A 23,331-nucleotide genomic window follows, 5' to 3' on the forward strand; every position below is an offset into this window, starting at 1 on the left:
AAACAAGATCACAACGCCACAAATGAAATCTGTGTTTTTTTGTTCGACCCCAAGGTGCATCATGGGTAACAACCAACAACAACTGCAGCCATGTGTACCATGGCACAGCTCCAACTGCAACAGGAGGAAGATCCCACCTCAGGAGTCCCTGCTAAATGTTCTGGAGTCTCCCCCCTGTGATTGCTCTCCTCCTCCTCCCTCAGCCCTTCCACCTCCTTCCTCTCCTCCTTCTCCTCAGGTAGCATTGCCACCTCAAGCACAGAACACATTTTTAAAACACCTGTAAGAGCTATTTCCTGTATTCTAGAGCCTTAATTAATTCAAATAAAGCTAGCCAATACCAGTAGTTACGATTTATTCATAATGGATTGATCAAATAAGGTCATTTTTTGACATTTTGTTGTTTTACAGCCGGAATTTAAAATGGTTTAAATTTAGATTTTGTGTCACTAGTCTACAAACAATATCCCAAAATGTCAAAGTTAAATTTAGTTTTTAGTAATGTTTACAAATGTATAAAAAATTAAATACGTTCAAGAGTAAGAATTTGTCATATAAATTGCATTGACTCAGTCTGTGTGTAATAATAGTGTTTAACATGATTTTTTAACGACTACCTCACCTCTGTACCCCACACATACAATCATATGTAAGGTCTCTCAGTCAATCAGTGCATTTCAAGCACAGATTCAACCAAAGTCCAGGGAGGTTTTCTGATGCCTGGCAAAGAAAGGCACCTATTGGTAGATGGGTAAAAAAAAACCTGACAAAGGCATATCCCTTTTTATTTTACTTTTATTTACCTTAATTTAACCCTTTGAGCATGGTGAAGTTATTAATTACCCTTTGGATGGTGTAGAGGAAGGAGTTTAACGACTGGGACCGGAGAAAACTGAAGATGGATCAACATCATTGTAGTTACTCCACAATACTAACCTAAATGACAGAGTGAAAAGAAGGAAGTCCGTACAGAATACAATTATTCCAAAACATGGATCCTATTTCCAACAAGGCACTTAATTAATGCTGCAAAGAATGACATTTTGGTCCTGAATACAAAGCGTTATGTTTTGTGCAAATCCAACAACACACTCTTCATATTTTCAAGCATCGTGGTGGCTGCATCATGTTATGGGTATGCTTGTCATTTTTCTGCACAGGCAAAATCCTAGAGTAAAACTTCATTCCCCTTTTGAGCAGGACAATAACCTAAAACACAAGGCCAAATCTACACTGCTTACCAAGACAATATTGAATGTTCCTGAGTGGCCTAGTTACAATTTACTTAAACTGGCTTGAATCTATGGCAAGACTTGTCTAGCAAAGATTATCAGCCAACTTGACAGAGCTTGAAGAATTTTTTAAAGATTGATGGGCAAATATTGTACAATCCAGGTGTGCAAAGCTCTTAGAGGCTCATAGCTATAATTGCTGACAGGTGTTTCTAACATCAGGTGGTCTAATCAAGAGATCTTATTGTTTTATTTTTTATATTTTAGACATTTTTACAATTTCTCTTCAACTTTCACATTATTTTTCTATTTTTGTGTAGATTTAAATTAAATCCCACTTTGTAAAGTAACAAAATGTGGAAAAAGTCCAGGGGGTTGAATACTCTCTAATACTCTGTAATTTATATTTTGATTGGGGGGATTGGGTGTCCAAATGTATCTTATTTTGTCCTCTTCCTCCACAGGTGAAGAGCCTGGTCCCCCGGCAGGCAACATCTAACGGGAGGACAGACCAGGTGGGTCTGCAGGCCAAGACCAACCACATGCTGCAGGAGCTGTCAGAGCTGGAGACACACATCACCATCATCAAACAACAGCTGCACATCGCCATGATGAAGAAGAGGGAGCTGGAGCAACCAGGAGAAACACATGACAGAGTAGAGACTGATACCAACAGAAACACAACATGACAGAGTAGAGACTGGTACCAGCAGAAACACAACATGACAGAGTAGAGACTGATACCAGCAGAAACACAACATGACAGAGTAGAGGATTGGTACCAGCAGAAACACAACATGACAGAGTAGAGACTGATACCAGCAGAAACACAACATGACAGAGTAGAGGATTGGTACCAACAGAAACACAACATGACAGAGTAGAGACTGATACCAGCAGAAACACAACATGACAGAGTAGAGGATTGGTACCAGCAGAAACACAACATGACAGAGTAGAGGATTGGTACCAGCAGAAACACAACATGACAGAGTAGAGGATTGGTACCAGCAGAAACACAACATGACAGAGTAGAGACTGATACCAGCAGAAACACAACATGACAGAGTAGAGACTGGTACCAGCAGAAACACAACATGACAGAGTAGAGACTGGTACCAGCAGAAACACAACATGACAGAGTAGAGACTGGTACCAGCAGAAACACAACATGACAGAGTAGAGGATTGGTACCAGCAGAAACACAACATGACAGAGTAGAGACTGATACCAGCAGAAACACAACATGACAGAGTAGAGGATTGGTACCAGCAGAAACACAACATGACAGAGTAGAGAATGATACCAGCAGAAACACAACATGACAGAGTAGAGACTGATACCAGCAGAAACACAACATGACAGAGTAGAGACTGATACCAGCAGAAACACAACATGACAGAGTAGAGACTGGTACCAGCAGAAACACAACATGACAGAGTAGAGACTGATACCAGCAGAAACACAACATGACAGAGTAGAGGATTGGTACCAGCAGAAACACAACATGACAGAGTAGAGACTGGTACCAGCAGAAACACAACATGACAGAGTAGAGGATTGGTACCAGCAGAAACACAACATGACAGAGTAGAGACTGATACCAGCAGAAACACAACATGACAGAGTAGAGGATTGGTACCAACAGAAACACAACATGACAGAGTAGAGACTGATACCAGCAGAAACACAACATGACAGAGTAGAGACTGATATCAGCAGAAATACAACATGACAGAGTAGAGACTGGTACCAGCAGAAACACAACATGACAGAGTAGAGGATTGGTACCAGCAGAAACACAACATGACAGAGTAGAGGATTGGTACCAGCAGAAACACAACATGACAGAGTAGAGGATTGGTACCAGCAGAAACACAACATGACAGAGTAGAGACTGATACCAGCAGAAACACAACATGACAGAGTAGAGACTGGTACCAGCAGAAACACAACATGACAGAGTAGAGACTGGTACCAGCAGAAACACAACATGACAGAGTAGAGGATTGGTACCAGCAGAAACACAACATGACAGAGTAGAGACTGATACCAGCAGAAACACAACATGACAGAGTAGAGGATTGGTACCAGCAGAAACACAACATGACAGAGTAGAGACTGATACCAGCAGAAACACAACATGACAGAGTAGAGACTGGTACCAGCAGAAACACAACATGACAGAGTAGAGACTGGTACCAGCAGAAACACAACATGACAGAGTAGAGACTGGTACCAGCAGAAACACAACATGACAGAGTAGAGGATTGGTACCAGCAGAAACACAACATGACAGAGTAGAGACTGATACCAGCAGAAACACAACATGACAGAGTAGAGGATTGGTACCAGCAGAAACACAACATGACAGAGTAGAGAATGATACCAGCAGAAACACAACATGACAGAGTAGAGACTGATACCAGCAGAAACACAACATGACAGAGTAGAGACTGATACCAGCAGAAACACAACATGACAGAGTAGAGACTGGTACCAGCAGAAACACAACATGACAGAGTAGAGACTGATACCAGCAGAAACACAACATGACAGAGTAGAGGATTGGTACCAGCAGAAACACAACATGACAGAGTAGAGACTGGTACCAGCAGAAACACAACATGACAGAGTAGAGGATTGGTACCAGCAGAAACACAACATGACAGAGTAGAGACTGATACCAGCAGAAACACAACATGACAGAGTAGAGGATTGGTACCAACAGAAACACAACATGACAGAGTAGAGACTGATACCAGCAGAAACACAACATGACAGAGTAGAGACTGATATCAGCAGAAATACAACATGACAGAGTAGAGACTGGTACCAGCAGAAACACAACATGACAGAGTAGAGGATTGGTACCAGCAGAAACACAACATGACAGAGTAGAGGATTGGTACCAGCAGAAACACAACATGACAGAGTAGAGGATTGGTACCAGCAGAAACACAACATGACAGAGTAGAGACTGATACCAGCAGAAACACAACATGACAGAGTAGAGACTGGTACCAGCAGAAACACAACATGACAGAGTAGAGACTGGTACCAGCAGAAACACAACATGACAGAGTAGAGGATTGGTACCAGCAGAAACACAACATGACAGAGTAGAGACTGATACCAGCAGAAACACAACATGACAGAGTAGAGGATTGGTACCAGCAGAAACACAACATGACAGAGTAGAGACTGATACCAGCAGAAACACAACATGACAGAGTAGAGACTGATACCAGCAGAAACACAACATGACAGAGTAGAGACTGATACCAGCAGAAACACAACATGACAGAGTAGAGGATTGATACCAACAGAAACACAACATGACAGAGTAGAGACTGATACCAGCAGAAACACAACATGACAGAGTAGAGACTTATACCAGCAGAAACACAACATGACAGAGTAGAGACTGATACCAACAGAAACACAACATGACAGAGTAGAGACTGACACCAGCAGAAACACAACATGACAGAGTAGAGACTGGTACCAGCAGAAACACAACATGACAGAGTAGAGACTGATATCAGCAGAAATACAACATGACAGAGTAGAGACTGGTACCAGCAGAAACACAACGTGACAGAGTAGAGACTGATACCAACAGAAACACAACATAACAGAGTAGAGGATTGGTACCAGCAGAAACACAACATGACAGAGTAGAGACTGGTACCAGCAGAAACACAACATGACAGAGTAGAGACTGATACCAGCAGAAACACAACATGACAGAGTAGAGGATTGGTACCAACAGAAACACAACATGACAGAGTAGAGACTGATACCAGCAGAAACACAACATGACAGAGTAGAGACTGATATCAGCAGAAATACAACATGACAGAGTAGAGACTGGTACCAGCAGAAACACAACATGACAGAGTAGAGGATTGGTACCAGCAGAAACACAACATGACAGAGTAGAGGATTGGTACCAGCAGAAACACAACATGACAGAGTAGAGGATTGGTACCAGCAGAAACACAACATGACAGAGTAGAGACTGATACCAGCAGAAACACAACATGACAGAGTAGAGACTGGTACCAGCAGAAACACAACATGACAGAGTAGAGACTGGTACCAGCAGAAACACAACATGACAGAGTAGAGGATTGGTACCAGCAGAAACACAACATGACAGAGTAGAGACTGATACCAGCAGAAACACAACATGACAGAGTAGAGGATTGGTACCAGCAGAAACACAACATGACAGAGTAGAGACTGATACCAGCAGAAACACAACATGACAGAGTAGAGACTGGTACCAGCAGAAACACAACATGACAGAGTAGAGACTGGTACCAGCAGAAACACAACATGACAGAGTAGAGACTGGTACCAGCAGAAACACAACATGACAGAGTAGAGGATTGGTACCAGCAGAAACACAACATGACAGAGTAGAGACTGATACCAGCAGAAACACAACATGACAGAGTAGAGGATTGGTACCAGCAGAAACACAACATGACAGAGTAGAGAATGATACCAGCAGAAACACAACATGACAGAGTAGAGACTGATACCAGCAGAAACACAACATGACAGAGTAGAGACTGATACCAGCAGAAACACAACATGACAGAGTAGAGACTGGTACCAGCAGAAACACAACATGACAGAGTAGAGACTGATACCAGCAGAAACACAACATGACAGAGTAGAGGATTGGTACCAGCAGAAACACAACATGACAGAGTAGAGACTGGTACCAGCAGAAACACAACATGACAGAGTAGAGGATTGGTACCAGCAGAAACACAACATGACAGAGTAGAGACTGATACCAGCAGAAACACAACATGACAGAGTAGAGGATTGGTACCAACAGAAACACAACATGACAGAGTAGAGACTGATACCAGCAGAAACACAACATGACAGAGTAGAGACTGATATCAGCAGAAATACAACATGACAGAGTAGAGACTGGTACCAGCAGAAACACAACATGACAGAGTAGAGGATTGGTACCAGCAGAAACACAACATGACAGAGTAGAGGATTGGTACCAGCAGAAACACAACATGACAGAGTAGAGGATTGGTACCAGCAGAAACACAACATGACAGAGTAGAGACTGATACCAGCAGAAACACAACATGACAGAGTAGAGACTGGTACCAGCAGAAACACAACATGACAGAGTAGAGACTGGTACCAGCAGAAACACAACATGACAGAGTAGAGGATTGGTACCAGCAGAAACACAACATGACAGAGTAGAGACTGATACCAGCAGAAACACAACATGACAGAGTAGAGGATTGGTACCAGCAGAAACACAACATGACAGAGTAGAGACTGATACCAGCAGAAACACAACATGACAGAGTAGAGACTGATACCAGCAGAAACACAACATGACAGAGTAGAGACTGATACCAGCAGAAACACAACATGACAGAGTAGAGGATTGATACCAACAGAAACACAACATGACAGAGTAGAGACTGATACCAGCAGAAACACAACATGACAGAGTAGAGACTTATACCAGCAGAAACACAACATGACAGAGTAGAGACTGATACCAACAGAAACACAACATGACAGAGTAGAGACTGACACCAGCAGAAACACAACATGACAGAGTAGAGACTGGTACCAGCAGAAACACAACATGACAGAGTAGAGACTGATATCAGCAGAAATACAACATGACAGAGTAGAGACTGGTACCAGCAGAAACACAACGTGACAGAGTAGAGACTGATACCAACAGAAACACAACATAACAGAGTAGAGGATTGGTACCAGCAGAAACACAACATGACAGAGTAGAGACTGGTACCAGCAGAAACACAACATGACAGAGTAGAGACTGATACCAGCAGAAACACAACATGACAGAGTAGAGGATTGGTACCAACAGAAACACAACATGACAGAGTAGAGACTGATACCAGCAGAAACACAACATGACAGAGTAGAGGATTGGTACCAGCAGAAACACAACATGACAGAGTAGAGGATTGGTACCAGCAGAAACACAACATGACAGAGTAGAGGATTGGTACCAGCAGAAACACAACATGACAGAGTAGAGACTGATACCAGCAGAAACACAACATGACAGAGTAGAGACTGGTACCAGCAGAAACACAACATGACAGAGTAGAGGATTGGTACCAACAGAAACACAACATGACCGAGTAGAGACTGATACCAGCAGAAACACAACATGACAGAGTAGAGGATTGGTACCAGCAGAAACACAACATGACAGAGTAGAGACTGGTACCAGCAGAAACACAACATGACAGAGTAGAGGATTGGTACCAGCAGAAACACAACATGACAGAGTAGAGACTGATACCAGCAGAAACACAACATGACAGAGTAGAGGATTGGTACCAGCAGAAACACAACATGACAGAGTAGAGAATGATACCAGCAGAAACACAACATGACAGAGTAGAGACTGATACCAGCAGAAACACAACATGACAGAGTAGAGACTGATACCAGCAGAAACACAACATGACAGAGTAGAGACTGGTACCAGCAGAAACACAACATGACAGAGTAGAGACTGATACCAGCAGAAACACAACATGACAGAGTAGAGGATTGGTACCAGCAGAAACACAACATGACAGAGTAGAGACTGACACCAGCAGAAACACAACATGACAGAGTAGAGGATTGGTACCAGCAGAAACACAACATGACAGAGTAGAGACTGATACCAGCAGAAACACAACATGACAGAGTAGAGGATTGGTACCAACAGAAACACAACATGACAGAGTAGAGACTGATACCAGCAGAAACACAACATGACAGAGTAGAGACTGATACCAGCAGAAACACAACATGACAGAGTAGAGACTGATACCAGCAGAAACACAACATGACAGAGTAGAGGATTGATACCAACAGAAACACAACATGACAGAGTAGAGACTGATACCAGCAGAAACACAACATGACAGAGTAGAGACTGATACCAGCAGAAACACAACATGACAGAGTAGAGACTGATACCAACAGAAACACAACATGACAGAGTAGAGACTGATACCAGCAGAAACACAACATGACAGAGTAGAGACTGGTACCAGCAGAAACACAACATGACAGAGTAGAGACTGATATCAGCAGAAATACAACATGACAGAGTAGAGACTGGTACCAGCAGAAACACAACGTGACAGAGTAGAGACTGATACCAACAGAAACACAACATAACAGAGTAGAGGATTGGTACCAGCAGAAACACAACATGACAGAGTAGAGACTGGTACCAGCAGAAACACAACATGACAGAGTAGAGACTGATACCAGCAGAAACACAACATGACAGAGTAGAGGATTGGTACCAACAGAAACACAACATGACAGAGTAGAGACTGATACCAGCAGAAACACAACATGACAGAGTAGAGGATTGGTACCAGCAGAAACACAACATGACAGAGTAGAGGATTGGTACCAGCAGAAACACAACATGACAGAGTAGAGGATTGGTACCAGCAGAAACACAACATGACAGAGTAGAGACTGATACCAGCAGAAACACAACATGACAGAGTAGAGACTGGTACCAGCAGAAACACAACATGACAGAGTAGAGGATTGGTACCAACAGAAACACAACATGACAGAGTAGAGACTGATACCAGCAGAAACACAACATGACAGAGTAGAGGATTGGTACCAGCAGAAACACAACATGACAGAGTAGAGACTGATACCAGCAGAAACACAACATGACAGAGTAGAGACTGGTACCAGCAGAAACACAACGTGACAGAGTAGAGACTGGTACCAGCAGAAACACAACATGACAGAGTAGAGGATTGGTACGAGCAGAAACACAACATGACAGAGTAGAGACTGATACCAGCAGAAACACAACATGACAGAGTAGAGGATTGGTACCAGCAGAAACACAACATGACAGAGTAGAGACTGATACCAGCAGAAACACAACATGACAGAGTAGAGACTGATACCAGCAGAAACACAACATGACAGAGTAGAGACTGATACCAGCAGAAACACAACATGACAGAGTAGAGGATTGATACCAACAGAAACACAACATGACAGAGTAGAGACTGATACCAGCAGAAACACAACATGACAGAGTAGAGACTGATACCAGCAGAAACACAACATGACAGAGTAGAGACTGATACCAACATAAACACAACATGACAGAGTAGAGACTGATACCAGCAGAAACACAACATGACAGAGTAGAGACTGGTACCAGCAGAAACACAACATGACAGAGTAGAGACTGATATCAGCAGAAATACAACATGACAGAGTAGAGACTGATACCAGCAGAAACACAACATGACAGAGTAGAGACTGATACCAACAGAAACACAACATGACAGAGTAGAGGATTGGTACCAGCAGAAACACAACATGACAGAGTAGAGACTGGTACCAGCAGAAACACAACATGACAGAGTAGAGACTGATACCAGCAGAAACACAACATGACAGAGTAGAGACTGGTACCAGCAGAAACACAACATGACAGAGTAGAGACTGATACCAACAGAAACACAACATGACAGAGTAGAGGATTGGTACCAGCAGAAACACAACATGACAGAGTAGAGACTGGTACCAGCAGAAACACAACATGACAGAGTAGAGACTGGTACCAGCAGAAACACAACATGACAGAGTAGAGACTGATACCAACAGAAACACAACATGACAGAGTAGAGGATTGGTACCAGCAGAAACACAACATGACAGAGTAGAGACTGATACCAACAGAAACACAACATGACAGAGTAGAGGATTGGTATCAGCAGAAACACAACATGACAGAGTAGAGGATTGGTACCAACAGAAACACAACATGACAGAGTAGAGACTGATACGAGCAGAAACACAACATGACAGAGTAGAGGATTGGTACCAACAGAAACACAACATGACAGAGTAGAGACTGATACCAGCAGAAAACACAACATGACAGAGTAGAGGATTGGTACCAGCAGAAACACAACATGACAGAGTAGAGACTGATACCAGCAGAAACACAACATGACAGAGTAGAGACTGATACCAGCAGAAACACAACATGACAGAGTAGAGACTGATACCAGCAGAAACACAACATGACAGAGTAGAGGATTGATACCAACAAAAACACAACATGACAGAGTAGAGACTGATACCAGCAGAAACACAACATGACAGAGTAGAGGATTGGTACCAGCAGAAACACAACATGACAGAGTAGAGACTGATACCAGCAGAAACACAACATGACAGAGTAGAGACTGATACCAGCAGAAACACAACATGACAGAGTAGAGACTGGTACCAGCAGAAACACAACATGACAGAGTAGAGACTGATATCAGCAGAAATACAACATGACAGAGTAGAGACTGGTACCAGCAGAAACACAACATGACAGAGTAGAGACTGATACCAACAGAAACACAACATGACAGAGTAGAGGATTGGTACCAGCAGAAACACAACATGACAGAGTAGAGACTGGTACCAGCAGAAACACAACGTGACAGAGTAGAGACTGATACCAGCAGAAACACAACATGACAGAGTAGAGACTGGTACCAGCAGAAACACAACATGACAGAGTAGAGGATTGGTACCAGCAGAAACACAACATGACAGAGTAGAGACTGATACCAGCAGAAACACAACATGACAGAGTAGAGACTGGTACCAGCAGAAACACAACATGACAGAGTAGAGGATTGGTACCAACAGAAACACAACATGACAGAGTAGAGACTGATACCAGCAGAAACACAACATGACAGAGTAGAGGATTGGTACCAGCAGAAACACAACATGACAGAGTAGAGACTGATACCAGCAGAAACACAACATGACAGAGTAGAGACTGATACCAACAGAAACACAACATGACAGAGTAGAGGATTGGTACCAGCAGAAACACAACATGACAGAGTAGAGACTGATACCAGCAGAAACACAACATGACAGAGTAGAGACTGATACCAGCAGAAACACAACATGACAGAGTAGAGACTGATACCAGCAGAAACACAACATGACAGAGTAGAGGATTGATACCAACAGAAACACAACATGACAGAGTAGAGACTGATACCAGCAGAAACACAACATGACAGAGTAGAGACTGATACCAGCAGAAATACAACATGACAGAGTAGAGACTGATACCAGCAGAAACACAACATGACAGAGTAGAGACTGATACCAACAGAAACACAACATGACAGAGTAGAGGATTGGTACCAGCAGAAACACAACATGACAGAGTAGAGACTGATACCAGCAGAAACACAACATGACAGAGTAGAGACTGGTACCAGCAGAAACACAACATGACAGAGTAGAGACTGATATCAGCAGAAATACAACATGACAGAGTAGAGACTGATACCAGCAGAAACACAACATGACAGAGTAGAGACTGATACCAACAGAAACACAACATGACAGAGTAGAGGATTGGTACCAGCAGAAACACAACATGACAGAGTAGAGACTGGTACCAGCAGAAACACAACATGACAGAGTAGAGACTGATACCAGCAGAAACACAACATGACAGAGTAGAGACTGGTACCAGCAGAAACACAACATGACAGAGTAGAGACTGATACCAACAGAAACACAACATGACAGAGTAGAGGATTGGTACCAGCAGAAACACAACATGACAGAGTAGAGACTGGTACCAGCAGAAACACAACATGACAGAGTAGAGACTGGTACCAGCAGAAACACAACATGACAGAGTAGAGACTGATACCAACAGAAACACAACATGACAGAGTAGAGGATTGGTACCAGCAGAAACACAACATGACAGGGTAGAGACTGATACCAACAGAAACACAACATGACAGAGTAGAGGATTGGTACCAGCAGAAACACAACATGACAGAGTAGAGGATTGGTACCAACAGAAACACAACATGACAGAGTAGAGACTGATACCAGCAGAAACACAACATGACAGAGTAGAGGATTGGTACCAGCAGAAACACAACATGACAGAGTAGAGGATTGGTACCAGCAGAAACACAACATGACAGAGTAGAGGATTGGTACCAGCAGAAACACAACATGACAGAGTAGAGACTGATACCAGCAGAAACACAACATGACAGAGTAGAGACTGGTACCAGCAGAAACACAACATGACAGAGTAGAGACTGGTACCAGCAGAAACACAACATGACAGAGTAGAGGATTGGTACCAGCAGAAACACAACATGACAGAGTAGAGACTGATACCAGCAGAAACACAACATGACAGAGTAGAGGATTGGTACCAGCAGAAACACAACATGACAGAGTAGAGACTGATACCAGCAGAAACACAACATGACAGAGTAGAGACTGATACCAGCAGAAACACAACATGACAGAGTAGAGACTGATACCAGCAGAAACACAACATGACAGAGTATAGGATTGATACCAACAGAAACACAACATGACAGAGTAGAGACTGATACCAGCAGAAACACAACATGACAGAGTAGAGGATTGGTACCAGCAGAAACACAACATGACAGAGTAGAGACTGATACCAGCAGAAACACAACATGACAGAGTAGAGACTGATACCAGCAGAAACACAACATGACAGAGTAGAGACTGGTACCAGCAGAAACACAACATGACAGAGTAGAGACTGATATCAGCAGAAATACAACATGACAGAGTAGAGACTGGTACCAGCAGAAACACAACATGACAGAGTAGAGACTGATACCAACAGAAACACAACATGACAGAGTAGAGGATTGGTACCAGCAGAAACACAACATGACAGAGTAGAGACTGGTACCAGCAGAAACACAACATGACAGAGTAGAGACTGATACCAGCAGAAACACAACATGACAGAGTAGAGACTGGTACCAGCAGAAACACAACATGACAGAGTAGAGACTGATACCAACAGAAACACAACATGACAGAGTAGAGGATTGGTACCAGCAGAAACACAACATGACAGAGTAGAGACTGGTACCAGCAGAAACACAACATGACAGAGTAGAGACTGGTACCAGCAGAAACACAACATGACAGAGTAGAGACTGATACCAACAGAAACACAACATGACAGAGTAGAGGATTGGTACCAGCAGAAACACAACATGACCGAGTAGAGACTGATACCAACAGAAACACAACATGACAGAGTAGAGGATTGGTATCAGCAGAAACACAACATGGCAGAGTAGAGGATTGGTACCAACAGAAACACAACATGACAGAGTAGAGACTGATACCAACAGAAACACAACATGACAGAGTAGAGGATTGGTACCAGCAGAAACACAACATGACAGAGTAGAGACTGATACCAACAGAAACACAACATGACAGAGTAGAGACTGATACCAGCAGAAACACAACATGACAGAGTAGAGGATTGGTACCAGCAGAAACACAACATGACAGAGTAGAGACTGATACCAACAGAAACACAACATGACAGAGTAGAGACTGATACCAGCAGAAACACAACATAACAGAGTAGAGGATTGGTACCAGCAGAAACACAACATGACAGAGTAGAGGGTTGGTACCAACAGGAACACAACATGACAGAGTAGAGACTGGTACTAGCAGAAACACAACATGACAGAGTAGAGACTGATACCAGCAGAAACACAACATGACAGAGTAGAGGATTGGTACCAGCAGAAACACAACATGACAGAGTAGAGACTGGTACCAGCAGAAACACAACATGACAGAGTAGAGACTGATACCAGCAGAAACACAACATGACAGAGTAGAGGATTGGTACCAGCAGAAACACAACTTGACAGAGTAGAGACTGGTACCAGCAGAAACACAACATGACAGAGTAGAGACTGGTACCAGCAGAAACACAACATGACAGAGTAGAGACTGATACCAGCAGAAACACAACATGACAGAGTAGAGACTGATACCAGCAGAAACACAACATGACAGAGTAGAGACTGATACCAACAGAAACACAACATGACAGAGTAGAGGATTGGTACCAACAGAAACACAACATGACAGAGTAGAGACTGGTACCAGCAGAAACACAACATGACAGAGTAGAGACTGATACAAACAGAAACACAACATGACAGAGTAGAGACTGATACCAACAGAAACACAACATGACAGAGTAGAGGATTGGTACCAGCAGAAACACAACATGACAGAGTAGAGACTGGTACCAGCAGAAACACAACATGACAGAGTAGAGACTGATACCAACAGAAACACAACATGACAGAGTAGAGGATTGGTACCAGCAGAAACACAACATGACAGAGTAGAGACTGGTACCAGCAGAAACACAACATGACAGAGTAGAGACTGATACAAACAGAAACACAACATGACAGAGTAGAGACTGATACCAACAGAAACACAACATGACAGAGTAGAGGATTGGTACCAGCAGAAACACAACATGACAGAGTAGAGACTGGTACCAGCAGAAACACAACATGACAGAGTAGAGACTGGTACCAGCAGAAACACAACATGACAGAGTAGAGGATTGGTACCAGCAGAAACACAACATGACAGAGTAGAGACTGATACCAGCAGAAACACAACATGACAGAGTAGAGGATTGGTACCAGCAGAAACACAACATGACAGAGTAGAGACTGATACCAGCAGAAACACAACATGACAGAGTAGAGACTGATACCAGCAGAAACACAACATGACAGAGTAGAGACTGATACCAGCAGAAACACAACATGACAGAGTAGAGGATTGATACCAACAGAAACACAACATGACAGAGTAGAGACTGATACCAGCAGAAACACAACATGACAGAGTAGAGGATTGGTACCAGCAGAAACACAACATGACAGAGTAGAGACTGATACCAGCAGAAACACAACATGACAGAGTAGAGACTGATACCAGCAGAAATACAACATGACAGAGTAGAGACTGGTACCAGCAGAAACACAACATGACAGAGTAGAGACTGATACCAACAGAAACACAACATGACAGAGTAGAGGATTGGTACCAGCAGAAACACAACATGACAGAGTAGAGACTGGTACCTGCAGAAACACAACATGACAGAGTAGAGACTGATACCAGCAGAAACACAACATGACAGAGTAGAGACTGGTACCAGCAGAAACACAACATGACAGAGTAGAGACTGATACCAACAGAAACACAACATGACAGAGTAGAGGATTGGTACCAGCAGAAACACAACATGACAGAGTAGAGACTGGTACCAGCAGAAACACAACATGACAGAGTAGAGACTGATACCAACAGAAACACAACATGACAGAGTAGAGGATTGGTACCAGCAGAAACACAACATGACCGAGTAGAGACTGATACCAACAGAAACACAACATGACAGAGTAGAGGATTGGTATCAGCAGAAACACAACATGGCAGAGTAGAGGATTGGTACCAACAGAAACACAACATGACAGAGTAGAGACTGATACCAACAGAAACACAACATGACAGAGTAGAGGATTGGTACCAGCAGAAACACAACATGACAGAGTAGAGACTGATACCAACAGAAACACAACATGACAGAGTAGAGACTGATACCAGCAGAAACACAACATGACAGAGTAGAGGATTGGTACCAGCAGAAACACAACATGACAGAGTAGAGACTGATACCAACAGAAACACAACATGACAGAGTAGAGACTGATACCAGCAGAAACACAACATAACAGAGTAGAGGATTGGTACCAGCAGAAACACAACATGACAGAGTAGAGGGTTGGTACCAACAGGAACACAACATGACAGAGTAGAGACTGGTACTAGCAGAAACACAACATGACAGAGTAGAGACTGATACCAGCAGAAACACAACATGACAGAGTAGAGGATTGGTACCAGCAGAAACACAACATGACAGAGTAGAGACTGGTACCAGCAGAAACACAACATGACAGAGTAGAGACTGATACCAGCAGAAACACAACATGACAGAGTAGAGGATTGGTACCAGCAGAAACACAACTTGACAGAGTAGAGACTGGTACCAGCAGAAACACAACATGACAGAGTAGAGACTGGTACCAGCAGAAACACAACATGACAGAGTAGAGACTGATACCAGCAGAAACACAACATGACAGAGTAGAGACTGATACCAGCAGAAACACAACATGACAGAGTAGAGACTGATACCAACAGAAACACAACATGACAGAGTAGAGGATTGGTACCAACAGAAACACAACATGACAGAGTAGAGACTGGTACCAGCAGAAACACAACATGACAGAGTAGAGACTGATACAAACAGAAACACAACATGACAGAGTAGAGACTGATACCAACAGAAACACAACATGACAGAGTAGAGGATTGGTACCAGCAGAAACACAACATGACAGAGTAGAGACTGGTACCAGCAGAAACACAACATGACAGAGTAGAGACTGATACCAGCAGAAACAAAACATGACAGAGTAGAGACTGATACCAGCAGAAACACAACATGACAGAGTAGAGACTGATACCAACAGAAACACAACATGACAGAGTAGAGACTGGTACCAGCAGAAACACAACATGACAGAGTAGAGACTGGTACCAGCAGAAACACAACATGACAGAGTAGAGACTGGTACCAGCAGAAACACAACATGACAGAGTAGAGACTGATACCAGCAGAAACACAACATGACAGAGTAGAGGATTGGTACCAGCAGAAACACAACATGACAGAGTAGAGACTGGTACCAGCAGAAACACAACATGACAGAGTAGAGACTGATACCAAGAGAAACACAACATGACAGAGTAGAGACTGGTACCAACAGAAACACAACATGACAGAGTAGAGGATTGGTACCAGCAGAAACACAACATGACAGAGTAGAGACTGATACCAGCAGAAACACAACATGACAGAGTAGAGACTGGTACCAGCAGAAACACAACATGACAGAGTAGAGACTGGTACCAGCAGAAACTGGTAGGGGCGGCAGGGTAGCCTAGTGGTTAGAGAGTTGGACTAGTAACCGGAAGGTTGTAAGTTCAAACCCCCGAGCTGACAAGGTACAAATCTGAACAAATCTGAACAGGCAGTTAAACCCATTGTTCCTAGGCCGTCATTGAAAATAAGAATGTGTTCTTAACTGACTTGCCTAAAGGTAAAATAAAAAAACACAACATCGCTGAGTAGAGGACCTGTCTGGTCACAAAATGACTGAGGTTTAAGGGAAGATATTTTAAACTCTGTTACACTGGTACCAGCAGACACACAGGAACACTGAGTCCGAGAGCAGCACAGAGGACCAGCAGGAGGACAACCAGCAGGAGACCCAGAGACCAGCCAGACTCACCCAGGCCCAGAGCCCTCTACCCAGACCCAGAAACCCAAACCGAGAGCCCTATATTCAGATACCTCTACTCAGACCCAGAGCCCTCTACCCAAACCCAGAGCCCTATATCCAGACCCAGAGCCCTCTACCTAGACAATCAGACCCATAGCCCTGTACCTAGACAATCAGACCCAGAGCCCTGTACCTAGACAATCAGACCCTGAGCCCCGTACCTAGACAATCAGACCCAGAGCCCTGTACCTAGACAATCAGACCTAGAGCCCTGTACCTAGACAATCAGACCCAGAGCCCCGTACCTAGACAATCAGACCCAGAGCCCTGTACCTAGACAATCAGACCCATATCCCTGTACCTAGACAATCAGACCCAGAGCTCTGTACCTAGACAATCAGACCCAGAGCCCTGTACCTAGACAATCAGACCCAGAGCCCTGTACCTAAGACAATCAGACCCAGAGCTCTGTACCAGAGGATCATGGTGTGTCCTGATCACTGGAACCGTCTGCTCTCCATCTCCAACCAACCTCCAAGCTCTCTCTGACCGGAGATAACCAGAGGACACTGTCTCTACCCAAAGCCTTGCTCCCGGTCCTACGGTGGATTGTTTCAATAGATCTTCTAGTGGTCCCTTTTCTTTACTCTCTGAACATCATATCTCACATCTTATTTGATAAAGAATGTGATCTTTTGGATGTTTTCCGACAGTACTGTTTGCTGTCTCAATACACCTAACATGAAGACAGAGGGTACTGAGGAACTGATGATACAATACTATATTGAATCAGAACTTTTCCTCATGAATGCATTTACACACTTACAGTTCATTTAGATTTGTGAAAGATGTGGTTTAAGGGAGAAAGAGTGTGACTGTGCCATAGAGGTGTGTTGGTATCAGGTGGTGGTGAACATTTGGAGAGCAGGGTAGAGGTGTCAGGGTAGGGTGAACATAGCTGTAGAAGTGTCAGGATGATAGCTGTAGAGGTGTCAGGATGATGTATGGTAGCTGTAGAGGTGTCAGGGTGCTGTATGATAGCTGTAGAGGTGTCAGGATGATAGCTGTAGAGGTGTCAGGGTGATGTATGATAGCTGTAGAGGTGTCAGGATGATGTATGATAGCTGTAGAGGTGTCAGGATGATGTATGATAGCTATAGAGGTGTCAGGATGATAGCTGTAGAGGTGTCTGGGTAATGTATGATAGCTGTAGAGGTGTCAGGATGATAGCTGTAGGGGTGTCAGGATGATGTATGATAGCTGTAGAGGTGTCAGGAAGATGTATGGTAGCTGTAGAGGTGTCAGGATGATGTATGGTAGCTGTAGGGGTGTCAGGATGATAGCTGTAGAGGTGTCAGGAAGATGTATGATAGCTGTAGAGGTGTCAGGGTGATTTATGATAGCTGTAGAGGTGTCAGGATGAAAGCTGTAGAAGTGTCAGGATGATGTATGATAGCTGTAGAGGTGTCAGGGTGATAGCTGTAGAGGTGTTCGGGTAATGTATGATAGCTGTAGAGGTGTCAGGATGATAGCTGTAGGGGTGTCAGGATGATGTATGATAGCTGTAGAGGTGTCCGGGTAATGTATGATAGCTGTAGAGGTGTCAGGATGATAGCTCTAGAGGTGTAGGCATGATGTATGATAGCTGTAGAGGTGTCAGGATGATGTATGCAAGCTGTAGAGGTGTCAGGATGATGTATGATAGCTGTAGAGGTGTCCGGGTGATCTATGATAGCTGTAGAGGTGTCAGGATGATAGCTGTAGAAATGTCAGGATGATGTATGATAGCTGTAGAGGTGTCAGGATGATAGCTGTAGAGGTGTCAGCATGATGTATGATAGCTGTAGAGGTGTCAGGATGATAGCTGTAGAAGTGTCAGGATGATGTATGATAGCTGTAGAGTTGTCAGGATGATGTATGATAGCTGTAGAGGTGTCAAGATGATGTTTGATAGCTGTAGAGGTGTCAAGGTTATCTATGATAGCTGTAGAGGTGTCAGGATTATAGCTGTAGAAGTGTCAGGATGATGTATGATAGCTGTAGAGGTGTCAGGATGATGTATGATAGCTGTAGAGGTGTCAAGGTTATCTATGATAGCTGTAGAGGTGTCAGGATGATGTATGACATCTCTAATCACTGCATCTGACAACCTTCAACTAGAGGAGGATACTCTGCCACCAGTCGACCCAGCACACCAGTCCATTCAGCAGTCCGCCCAGGTCAGCAATGCCCATTTGTCCCTCCCGGATAAATATGACGGAGTAGAGGATTGGTGCCAGCACGCAACCCCATCTAAGTGGCTTCCTACTCAAGTGCTCCCTCTATTTTGCACAACAGATGGGAGGCCTCACCACCGAGAGGTCCCAGGTTGCCATGGTTATTTCTCTGCTGACTAGGCGGGGGTTGGAGAGGGCTTCAGCCATCTGGGAGAGAGGAGAGGAGGAGCTGGCTTCGTATGAGGGGTTCATGGCTCTGTTCAGATGTATCTTCGATCATCCGCCGTAGGGCAGAGGGGAGTGAGCTTCTATTCCAACTACGGCAAGATGAACAAACCGCTGCCGAGTAGGCGCTCACCTTCCAGACAGTAGCAGTATCCAGTGGATGGAATGAGCCGGCACCCCGTACGTTATTCAGAAGAGGACTGCGCAGGGAGGTCCAGATGCAACTGGCATGTCGAGACGACAACCTCTCCTTGGAGCCTGAACGACGCAGACGGAAACAGCTGGGGCTCTGTCCCTATTGTGGTCAAGGGGGGCACCAGCTTCAGCAGTGTCCGGTACATCCCAACTCGGTATCCCTGGTCACATCTGTCCATTGACTTTGTCACTGATCTCTGATGCTTTCACCACCATTTTGGATTCTCAAAATCCTGCCGTTTTATCCCCCTCTGGTCTCCAGGTCGCTAAGGCAGTGTTTCAGCAGGTCTTCTGGCATTATGGCCTTCCGGAGGACATCGTCTCCGACCGTTGCCCCCAATTCGCATCACGGACATGAAGAGCCTTCATGGAGAAGTTTGAGGTCACGGTCAGCCTCAGTCTAAAGGGCAGGTGGAGAGGATGAACCAGGAGCTGGGGAAGTTCCTGAGGAGCCACTGCCAGGACCGGCAGGGGGAGTGGGCCCAATTCCTTCCAGAGGCGGAGTACGCCCAGAATTTGTTACGTCACTCCTCCACCAGGCTGACTCCATTCCAGTGTGTTCTGGGTTGTCAGCCGGTCCTGGCTCTGTTGACCCCAGGCCAGACCGAAGCTCCTGCGGTGGTTTAGGCAAACAGAAAAGGTGTGGAGCGATACTCACGTCACCGTGAGTCCAATGTCAGGAGTAGAAGGATTGCCACTGCAGTTAAACTCCCGTGTTCCATCATGTTCTACCAGGAACCTCCCACTCCCTGCAAGAAGCTGAACCCCGGTTTGTGGGGCCGTTCAAGGTTCTCCGAAGGGTCAAAGAGGTGACGTATATATTACAGCTACCCAGTGACTACCGTATCTCACCTTCCTTTCATGTCTCCCTTCTCAGGCCGGTGTTTCCTGGTCCCCTGGCTAAAGCTGTCCCCTCGTGGGGGGGGGGGGGGGGGATTCTGTCACGTCTACTCCCACTCTCCTTCTTCGGCGCTCGACGTTGCCGATTTACAAATCACTGCCTCTGACAACCATCATTACGTACACCATCGTTACCCGCACTAATACCTCATTATGAGACTCACCTGGACTCCATCCCTTCCCTGATTGTCGCTCCCTTTGGTTCATTCCCCAGGCAGTATTGGTTATGTGTTTATGTCCAGACGCTACTCTTGTTTTGTATCGTTCCATGTTCATCGTGTTATTAAACTCACCACCTGCACCTGCTTCTCGACTCCCAGCGTCTGCGTTAGTCTTGTCCAGAGTAAAGCTGTTCTCTTCCTTGGGGGCTGTCAGGATATATTATGAGTTATTTTCATGGGTTTGAATTTGTTCTTATTTATTAACAAAGATAATCAAGTTTCATCTCATGTGTGTGTGTGTGTGTGTGGCTAATCTCCTTACAATGACATATTACTGACAAACACATCTAGTTGATTTTGTTGTGATTATAATTACATAGTCACCAAAACACAAAAAATGGAGCGCTGATTATTTCTACCAAGGGAGGACCTTATCTACCACAGGGCACCCTATTCCCTTTATACACTACTTTTGACCAGGGCCCATTGGGACTATAAGGAATAGGGTGTCATTTGGGACACGTGCAGGAGATGACTGGAATGACCATTAAGATCCAGTCTAGGAGCCACCGAACAAGATGAGTTACAAATGAACATGATTCATAACTAAACATTACTAAACACTTTTGAAAGACAACTCAGTCAGATTATATTGTCACTTGCAGAATAATCTTTGGGAATGCAGTCAATTTAATTAAATGATGACTGCTAAATTTATGCTAAATACTACCATTAAGTGTTAATGCCTTCGAAGCTGGTGTTTGGAGGATATATTGGTGTTTGGAGGATATATTGGTGTTTGGAGGATATATTGGCACAGGTGTTTGTTAGGCCCGACACGAAGTTGAACACCGGCTTTTAGGCCATTAACACTTTTATACAAACGGGTTTCCAAAATAATGATTCATATAATATACAAATAATAAAATGATTGACATATTTTCATTAAAAACATTTTCATACATTTATTTATACCATTTCATCCTTTTCACAACATCCCGACACCAATCTATGGTTTGCTACCCAAGCCGGCTAGTTGTTCAAATCAAATCAAACTTTGTCACATGAACCGAATACAACAGGTTACCGTGAAATGTTTACAAGCCCTTAACCAACAGTGCAGTTCAAGAAAGAGTTAAGAAAATATTTACCAAATAAACTAAAGTAAACAATTATAAAAAGTAACAATAAAATAAGAATAAAGAGGCTATTTCGTATGCGGTACCGGTACCGAGTCAATGTGCGGGGGTACAAGTTGAGGTAAGTCAATGTAAATAGTCCAGGTGGCCATTTGATAATTTTTCTTATGGCTTGAGGGTAGAAGCTGTTAAGGAGCATTTTGGACCTAGACTTGGCGCTCTGGTACCGCTTGTTGTGCGGTAGCAGAGAGAACAGTCTATGACTGGGGTGACTGCCTTGGATGCAGGAAGCTTGGATGGCAGGAAGCTTGCCCCCAGTGATGTACTGGGCCGTACGCACTACCCTTCGTATCGCCTTAGAGTAGGATGATGAGCAGTTGCCGTACCAGGTTGTAATGCAACTAGTCAGGATGCTCTCGATGGTGCAGCTGTATAACTTTTTGAGGATCTGGGGACCCATGCCAAAGGAAAAGGCATTGTTGTGCCCTCTTCACAACTGTCTTGGTGTGTTTGGCCATGATTGTTTGTTGGTGATGTGGACACCAAGGAACTTGAAACTCTCGACCCGCTCCACTACAGCCCTGTTGATGTTAATGGAGGCCTGTTCGGCCTGCCTGTTCCTGTAGTCCACAATCAGCTCATTTATATTGCTCACGTTGAGGGAGACGTTGTTGTCCTGGCACCAAACTGCCAGGTCTCTGACCTCCTCCCTAAAGGCTGTCTCATTGTTGTTGGTGATCAGGCCTATCACCGTTGTGTCGTCAGCAAACTTAATGATGGTGTTGGAGTCGTGTTTGGCCATGCAGTCGTGGGTGAACAGGGAGTACAGGAGGGGACTGAGCACGCACCCCTGAGGGGCCCCTGTGTTGAGGATCAGCGTGGCAGACGTGTTGTTGCCTACCCTCACCACCTTCGGGGAA

General features: G+C 44.2%; 1 protein-coding gene across 1 annotated transcript in view; it reads left to right on the forward strand.

Moving 5' to 3' along the window:
• The window catches only part of grin3a (glutamate receptor, ionotropic, N-methyl-D-aspartate 3A), an 87,168-nt gene extending 69,436 nt beyond the window's left edge, over positions 1-17,732 (forward strand). The window contains exons 10-11 of the mRNA XM_036976532.1: positions 1,697-1,888; positions 17,499-17,732. Coding sequence (XP_036832427.1) covers positions 1,697-1,888; positions 17,499-17,732 — 426 coding nt within the window. The remainder of the gene's footprint in view (positions 1-1,696; positions 1,889-17,498) is intronic.
• Positions 17,733-23,331: the final 5,599 nt, after the last annotated feature.

The sequence above is a fragment of the Oncorhynchus mykiss genome, chromosome 5 (assembly GCF_013265735.2).
Source record: "Oncorhynchus mykiss isolate Arlee chromosome 5, USDA_OmykA_1.1, whole genome shotgun sequence".
Taxonomy (NCBI): Eukaryota; Metazoa; Chordata; class Actinopteri; order Salmoniformes; family Salmonidae; genus Oncorhynchus; species Oncorhynchus mykiss.